This window comes from Nomascus leucogenys, chromosome 7b (genome assembly GCF_006542625.1).
Source record: "Nomascus leucogenys isolate Asia chromosome 7b, Asia_NLE_v1, whole genome shotgun sequence".
In the NCBI taxonomy this organism is placed as follows: Eukaryota; Metazoa; Chordata; class Mammalia; order Primates; family Hylobatidae; genus Nomascus; species Nomascus leucogenys.
This window is the reverse complement of record NC_044387.1, coordinates 103,644,015-103,652,794: the sequence shown is the minus strand read 5'-3', so window position 1 is coordinate 103,652,794 and position 8,780 is coordinate 103,644,015. Positions and strand designations below refer to the sequence as shown.

Here is an 8,780-nt window from a genome sequence, read left to right as displayed (position 1 = left end):
TCCAGTAAGAGACAGCAAGATTCACTCTCAATAATAGAATTCTAAAATATGCATTGCTCTTAAATCAGGATTCTTTAAATGTTATTAACCAAGAGTATTTTTCTAGGTTTTTAAACAGGATTATCATAAATGTACACTAAACAACTTCCTCCACATCAAAGGTCACTATAAAACATTTTCAATAACCTTCGTATTAACTTGAAACAAGCCAATTTAGGAAATTACCAAACCACCTAATTAGATATATTACATAAATTTATTTGTTCTTTGTAATTTTTTGCTTTTCTGATAATCATTATCCCACAAAATACACATTCCAAGACTGAGGAAAGTGAGGTAACTAAAAGTGCTTTCACAATACATTCATGTTATTGTGTCCCACAATCTATAAAGGCAACCCACTTACAGTATATGGATTTTAGCTTTGGTATCCAATTAAATATCCTCAAAAATGAATCATTTTTAAAGGTTATATGACAAAATTAAAACATCTGATTATGTAATTCAAGCATAAAAAATTAAAGTATCTTGTTTTTATTCCTAGAATACAAAATAGGAGTAACTGCTACATACTTAAATTGCGCTTACGTTCAATTTTCCTATTCCAACACAATTGGCCCATGAAAGGTCTTTCTCTGTATATTACCACCATTATTGCTCAATGGGCAGTATCTAAAAATAGAATCTAGAAAGCCAGAAACCACAAAAATAACATCTTGGGGCCAGTTTGAAGCAAAGTAAACAGAATATACAATGACAGACAAACAGGCAGAATCACCTAAGACAAAAACAAAATTCCACTTCATTTTAACGAATATAGTTAAATTGAGTAGGCTCATTATCAAGAGCTGAACATGGCTCTCTGTTCTTTCCAGTATTCTAAAAGATTCATAAACACAAAAACCATCCAGTTCTAGATTTGAAAATTGAAGGGAATCGCTTTGAATCTATTCTGGCTCAGGGGGTTGCTGTAAAAAAAAAAAAAAATTAAATAAAGATGTATATCACACAATTACCTGGTTGTCTAATTTATAATGACAAGTCATGGGAAGCCTATTTGCAGGAATTGGTTCTGACTTGGAGAAAAAAAACACAACTTCTTGAAAAGGTAAAATAGCTTAAAGCATTTAATATCTAAACAAATCAATCTGTTAATAGAAGTCACAAAATATGCTTAATATAGAAACCCACATTCATGTCTTTAAGAAAAAGTGTAAATTGTATTCCACCTCAAAACATAAATTAACCCGCTTAAAGAATCTGCAGCGGTCAAAGTCATGATGAATTTTAAACAACTTCAGAATAAAATAACAATAAGTACTTTATACTGCTTTATATCTAAAAAATGCTTACAACTTCTCATAAAAATAGTCTGAAGCAACTATTTTTCCTTTTATTTTTTAACAGACATGTTCAACATTACGGGCAACATTTTTAAAACCTTAAGCTTTACAGACTTTCAAACATTCAAATACTGTGGTCCCTTTTCTTTGTTGTGGTTTATTCAGCTAGAAAAGAAAACATGGTAGACAACTTAATACATTTTCACCAAATTGAAAGTAGTACAAAAATTTTAGGACTCTACCGAACTACACATCGTACCTAATGTATCATTAAAAATAGAAGACAGTATTTTCTTCAGCAAATAAAACAGCATAGTAATATGCTGCTAATGCATACCTTTTAATGTGTACTGTCATTCATAAATTATTTACAACTGCTACTGTGTGAAGAGAACTAGAATGTAAATTTTCTGCAAAACTGGAAAAAAAGCAATACAAAATTTGTGAAAGCCTGTGTTTTATACTGTACGAAAGTCAGTTTTTCTCTTCAAATGCCAGATACTGTATGCAGTGATATTTTGGACACATTATAGTAATTCTTGAGGATGTTTTAGTGCTGGAGGTAAGTTTACAGGCCTCGATTCTTCATCAAGGAGTACTAGATCTTCTATTTCACTGCCTCTGTATTTCCTTTTACATATTTTTACCACCACCTTTTTCTTGAGAAATAACTTCAATGCTTCTCTTGATGCAACTGCTTTTGCATTTTCTTTGCTTTTTCCACAGCCAGTGCCCAAATACACAGACTTGCACCTCAATTCACAAACAATACTTTCTTGAGAGCTCTTATTTTGAGGCAGATCTGCCAATTCTTTTAGTGGGACAAAAAATACATCCAGTGTTGCTTTCAGAGCCTCAATAGCTGCATTTAGGAGCTCTCCATGATTCACATTGGGACTAAAGCCACCAACAGCTACCAACTTCCAAGCCACCGTTTTATATAGTCTATTGAAAAAAGGTTGCTTCTGTTTCACATCTTCATTGGTTAACTTGCAAGAGAATTTGACAGAACTCTCACTTGACTGTGAAGTACTTTTAGAAGGCAACTGTGAGGTGCTAGTCTGAGAACTACTCTTAGAAGCCAACTGGGACACACTTGCTAAGGAAGTGCTTTTGGAAACCAGAGATGCACTGGTCTGGGAGCTGCTCTTGGAAGCTAGTAGTGATGAAGCTACCTGGGAAGTGCTTTTGGAAGTTAGCAGCGATGTATTTGTTGAAGAGCTGCTCTTGGGAGTCAGTAAGGATGTGCCTGATGAGGAACTGTTTTTAGCAACTGATGATGAAACACTTGCCTCTGAACTAGTTTTGGAAGTTAACCCACTTGACACTGTCTCTGAACTAGGTTTGGAAGACAATAGTGGCAATTCTACCTCTGAGCTTCCTGAGGAGCCCAACAAGGGCACCGCGATCTCTGAGCTGCTTTGAGAAGCTGAGACCGAAGAGCCTTCCAAAGCACTCTTTTTAGGTGATCCACTTTGTTGTCTAGAATCAGTGGACTGGGTCATGTGACTATTCACACTGGATTTCAGCAAGGAAACAAATGATGCAGAACCTTGTTTATCTGGAGCTTCTGCTTCAGAAGCTTTCCCAGATCCTGCCGTTGTTACCTGAGAGGAAACGCTGCTGATGCTTTGGCTGGAAACAGATCGATCTCCATCACTTGTAGAGCTATTCTGACTGGAGATGCCAGAGCTCCGAGCTGAGTTCCCACTCTCTGATTTGATGGCCAACGCTGTACACGTTGAACTGTTTTCCTGCTGAGCTGATGCACGTTCTGTCTTGGCAGAAGTTTTTGCGTGATCTTGCTCAACTGCAGAACTGTTTTTTCCTTCTATAACTCGTTTTTTGGATGGCTCTTCTACCCCTTCTAAAAAGAAGAAAAACATAGATATGTGACTAAGAATACCTCGTACAAAACGGGTGATGAGACAAATACACATTAAAATAAAGGCACAAAATGAAAACATTTCAAGACTAATCGTTTCTTTAAAAAGTGTGGAGTCATTAATATCTTAAAACAGTGTTGAATAACATCATGAATGTCTAATATTTAAAAAAAAAGCATGAGACAACGATGGACACTTCAAAATCTAAAGCAGTCAAGGCAAACTATCAAATTCAAAGCCTAAACACACAGATATATACTTTAGGTTTAACATTCCAACTTTATTACTTATTAATAACATAAAAATTCTGGCTTGTTAAAAAAATTAGTAACAATAATTCCTAATTATATCAAACTTATGCTCTAAACTCCTATGTATGTTCACATCTATGATCTGCTAACCATTGCTACTCGATATCCCTCTTTTCTTCACCTTGGCAACCAGTTCATCTCTTGTTGTATAGGTTGGAGCATCTGTCACTTTGATGCCTTCAGCCATACTAAGTATTTTATCCATTACTTTTTGAGGGTATCTGAAAAAGAAGGAAAAGTCATTTTTAAAAAGTGTTTTTTCTAAGGTCCTACTTGCCGTGCAAAAAACAGGCCACAGGAACTGCATTTCCTGGCTGCAATCAAGAAAGTGAACCAACCGCCAAGAACTGTTTCCTGGAACCCATAAACAAGTGCCCCAGGATCTGGGAGGCAGGGCACCTCCTCACCAATCTTAAATCTAGCACCCGTCCCCAAGAGCGTTGTCCCCTAACACAAGCAACCCTACCGGCAGCTGCCCCCACACCACCGGGCACACAGACGTCCGGGAATCATGTCGGCTCCTCGCAGGGGCGCCCTTCTCACCCTTAGAGGGCAGCCGGGCCGGCGGATTCCCGCGCTTCACAACTTCCCCTCCCCGCCGAGGCAGGTCCCGCGGAGGGCGCTGGGCCCCGGTCTGCAGGTGGCAGACAAAACGGGGCGTGCTGGTTAGGGACGCTGCCTCACTCACCTGCACCCGAGAAAGACGTGGTTCGCCCAGGCCATGGAAAAGGAGATGAGCTGCTGCAGCTGCCGGTTTCGGGTCCCGCTCTCGGCGTCGGCAGCTTCATCCGTGCTAGCGGAGGCAGCGCCGCCAGCGGGGGCCAGGTCCCCAGCGTTGCGAAGCAAAAAATCCCGGCGGTGGCGCCAGTGTTTGTCAGTCTCGCCGTCGCAGCGCAGCGCCTCCACCCAGGCGGCCACCCGCGGGTTCTGGCTCAGGTACTCCGACACCTCCTGCGCCATGTTGGGCCTGCAGGCCGCGGAGGCTGCGAACACAGCTGCACCGGGAGACAGGCACGACGCGCGGGGCGAGCGGCCCTGTCACTGCGGCCTGCACTGGCGGCCGTTATCTAACGCCCCTCCGGAGGCCCAAAGACCAAACAACAGCGCCCAGAGCCGCCGAACCGCCCACTTCCGCCCGCCGCCGGCTTCTTCCCTTTTATAACCTCGCCGCCGCCGCGCGCCCTCGCGTTCTTCCGGCGCGCGCCGGCGCTCCCGGGACGCTTTGCGGCGCCGGGGCCGCCGCGACGTTGCGTCCCCGTGAGGCCAGGGAGGGTACCCCGTGAATGAGGTGGGCGGGCGTCGGGCGTCTCCTGCCCCGCGAGGGCGGGCTGCAAGTCGGGCTGGCCCGGGACGACCGAGTCTTGGCGGAACCCTGGGCGTTCTGGCCTCGCTTTGTGATGCCGCGCGCTCCTGCCGCCCTCCTCCCCCGCCGGGTCAGCTGCGAGAGGGGCAGGGCCCGAGCAAGGGAGGCAGCCGGGCGCGGCGAGCAAAGTCCTCCAGGGCGGCGTCCCGGGGGACCTTCAGCCGCCCGCAGCCGCGGGGCCTATGGTCTCCGCCCTGAGACGCCTGTGTGTGAGCTGGGCCAAAACAAAAGCCGGCCTCCATGTTAGAGTGTTGGGAACTGCGTCTCGCGCTGCTTTCAGTGTGCCCGAGCGAAGCGTTCCAAGGCCGTCCGGGTCTCGGCGCCTTCAGGAGGGCGGGAGTGCCGGTCCCCTTACATAGCAGTAGTAGACAGGTCACACGAGGACTTGACTCCGTGTTGCCGTGAGGCTTGCAGCCTTTGAAGCTAGCCCTGGCCCCGCAGCGGTAGCGCTTGTTCCCGCAGTTTCTTACGTCTCTAGTTAATCCAGGCATTGCCTTCCTGTTTTGGTCAGTAGGAAAACAACACCCCGACAACGCTCTGTCTCTAGAATTTCCTAAAATCAACAACCTTACCACCAATCGGCAGATGTCCGGGGGTGGAGTGGAAATGTGCCTATTTATCTGTAGGGCCCCAAACCTCTCCCTGTTAGAGCTATTTTTTCCAACTATATGTTTTTTTCCACTTTACATTTCCCAGTTATGTACTCTTAACTGCTGGCTTGCTTATTGTTACGTTTCCCATTCCAGGTATACATGCACTCTAAGATTAATACGTTAAATGATATAAATTATGAAAATTTTCTTTCAATAAATGTAGACTTTGATGTAAAAATGCGTGAATCAGAATAATCAAGCAAAAAAAGGTCACTTTAGGTAAGATCAGATAAGGTTAACTGTGTAATTTATGTGCATGCTGGAACAAAATACAGCTATTGTATGAAAACAATATTGCCCATTTTCCTGCCATCCCAAAAGAAACGGCATAAAAATGGAGGCACAAAGAAATTTTGAAGCTTTGTGATTTTGCTTCTTGTTTGCTAGTCTTTCCTCCTTTTCACAGATAATTGCTGAAAATCTAGAGGGGGTGGATGGATTGCAAAAATCTGGCTATTTAAAAGCCATTTCTCCTTTCATGAATTCTTTGGCAAGGGGACCATAGCAAGTAAAAGAAGCTATGATCGCATACCTAGATTATATATGTGAATTTTAAATCAAGAATGTTCTCACGGCCGGGTGCGGTGGCTCACGCCTGTAATCCCAGCACCTTGGGAGGCCGAGGCGGACGAATCATGAGGTCAGGAGTTCGAGACCAGCCTGGCCAATGTAGCGAAACCCCCATCTCTACTAAAAATACAAAAATTAGCCGAGTGTGGTGGCACGTGCCTGTAGTCCCAGCTACTCTGTAGGCTGAGGCAGGAGAATCGCTTGAACTCAGGAGGCAGAGGTTGCAGTGAGCCGAGACCAAGCCATTGCACTCCAGCCTGGGTGACAGAGTGAAACTCCATCTCAAAAAATAATAATAATAATGTTCTCACTTTTTTTCTTGTTGCCCTATAGTCTTCCTCCCACTCATGGGCTTCATTGCCTTGAAGAGAGAACAAATAGAGCCTGAATTTCAAAATTTTTTTTAAATTATAATAAAAGCGATAGAGTCTGTAAGGTGGAGTACTCATGTGCAAAAACCAGGTGCTTGGAATAGATAACATGCATTTTTCTTTTTTGACTCTTAAAAAGTTGACACTGCATATAAAGATTCAAAGACCATGAACCACAAGTAGCTGGGACTGCAGGCGGGCACGACGACGACAGGCTAATTTTTTGTTTTTTTGTAGAAACAAGGTTTCACTATGTTGTCCAGTCTGGTTTTGAACTCCTAATATCAAGCAATCCTTCTGCCTCGGCCTCTCAAAGTGCTGGGATTATAGGCATGAGTCGCTGTGCCCGGCCTTTTTTTTTTTTTTTAAAAGACCCTCCCACCTACAGAGACAAATTCCTCTCTGAGCTGGGGGAGACGTTCTGAGAGAAAAGGTGAGAGGAGAACTTAGGTGATAACTAGGAAAATCTGTGGGAGTAGGGAATAAGATGCAGGGAGGGAAGTGTTGGCTGTTATAAATTGCTGGGTAGATTTTGGGTCTAAGAGTGGAAGGACTTGACTCTGCCCGAATTTCTGAGAGAAGACAGCCCAGTAGTGCTCTGAGCCTCTATGTGTTGGCCTTTAGACATGAACATAGAAAGGGCCTTTTATAGCTTTGATAACCAACTATACAACTCCCTCCTCTGCCCCTAACACACAAGTGTGTATATATATATATAATATATATATATACATATATGTGTGTGTATATATACACACACACACGCATTTACGCACATATATCTCACAGGGCCTAGAGGAGATCCAAAAGATTCCCAAGAAAGAATTGAATGGTGAAGTGCTACCAAGCACCAGGGTCCAAGGTGAATGAGGCTAGGGGTGGTTAGCTTGTCAGCAAAGGAAGATGCAACTAGTTTTCAGCAAGTCATCAGACCAGTGCCCATCAGGCCACATCAATAGGAGAGGACCCTCAACCTCTCCTGAAATGATCAGTGTGCATTGCTTGTGCTGGTAGATCAAGCAGTTACACTCTCAACAGAGCCCGCAGGAAAGAAAGCACAGGACAATGCTAGGATGATAACCAAGCCTCGCCCCACCACTGCCCTCACTAGAAATCTACTCAGAGGAGAAAAGGGAGAGAATTCTAATGAATTGAGAAAGATCCACTATCATCCCAAATTGAGTTTCAAACAAGTGACTGAGTTCACAAGATTAAATTTCCTGCTGTAAGTGGAAGCCCATTCACCGAGACTGGTGCTGCAGCATATCTCTCTGAAGACATCCAATAAAAATTCCAGCGGCAAGCTGACTTTTCTGCAGATGGCTTTCCCGTGGAGCAACATGAAGGGATTGGCCCTGTTCTTGGATATGACTGTGGAAGCAAGAAAGCCTTTGGCAGGAAGGTCTGCATGTGGAGTGGAGAGGCTTGTGAGGAGCAAATACTCCAGTTATGGCCAAGGTTATGACTTGATGTGAGAAATACTTCATGGTGAGGGGAAATATTTTATGCTAATGATGTGTGAGGACACAAATCTGCCAAATTACAGTGATAAGGTGGGATGTCCTGAAAAAGCAAGAGAATGTTTTAAGAGTGATCCCCTCTGTTAGAAGCTTCGAGAAATCAAGTAGGAGGAAGATTGGTAGTAACAGTCTGATTAGGGATTGGAGCCACCTGTGAGCTTGGCAAAAGTCGTTTTACTGCAGTGATGAAGGCAGACTCCGTATCAGAGTGAGTTCAGGAGTCAGAAATGGAGATATTTGGCTGTAAAGGGGAGAAGAGAGAGGAAGCTGGACAGGGTCATGGGGTCAAGGTGGCTTTTCAATTTCAGATGGGAGTAGCCTGAGCGTGTCGCCCACTGCTTGAAGGCAGCTCACAGAAAAGGAGAGTTTGAGGATCCTGAAGAGAAAGAGGGTAATTAGCAATTTCTGAAGACACAGGTGTGGCTGGGATCCACACACAGGTGGAGAGATTAACCTTAGGTGGGCAGACACTTCCTCTATTTTAAAAGAAGACGTTTGTAAGTTTGGAGCTGAGAAGTTGACATGGAGGCCATCTGACGGTGCAGAGAATGCTTGCAATGGATATTTTAGAGGGCAGAAGAGCAGGCTGCCTAGATGAACATAGTCTTTTTGGCCAATTTAAAATTACAGGCTGGGCGTGGTGGCTCACACCTGTAATCCTAGCACTTTGGGAGGCCGAGGTGGGCAGATTACTTGAGCCCAGGGGTTCAAGGCCAGCCTAGTCTACATGGCAGGACCCTGTCTGTACAAAAAATACAAATCA

At 44.1% G+C, this 8,780-nt stretch overlaps 1 protein-coding gene across 3 annotated transcripts; it reads right to left on the bottom strand.

The window, feature by feature from the left end:
• Positions 1-1,100: 1,100 nt before the first annotated feature.
• Positions 1,101-4,715, bottom strand: CDKN2AIP (CDKN2A interacting protein). Of its 3 annotated transcripts, none has more exons than XM_003271467.4 (3): positions 4,229-4,715; positions 3,631-3,761; positions 1,101-3,210 (listed from the first exon to the last, which is right to left on the bottom strand). In XM_003271467.4, the coding sequence occupies exons 1-3, from the start codon at positions 4,498-4,500 to the stop codon at positions 1,871-1,873; spliced, it is 1,743 nt and encodes a 580-aa protein (XP_003271515.2). In that variant the 5' UTR covers positions 4,501-4,715; the 3' UTR covers positions 1,101-1,870. The 3 variants fall into 3 exon arrangements, with proteins under 3 accessions (XP_003271515.2, XP_030672216.1, XP_030672215.1); XM_030816356.1 differs by having other exon boundaries at positions 3,662-3,761; positions 4,229-4,697; XM_030816355.1 differs by having other exon boundaries at positions 3,662-3,761; positions 4,229-4,694.
• Between the last annotated feature and the right edge of the window lie 4,065 nt (positions 4,716-8,780).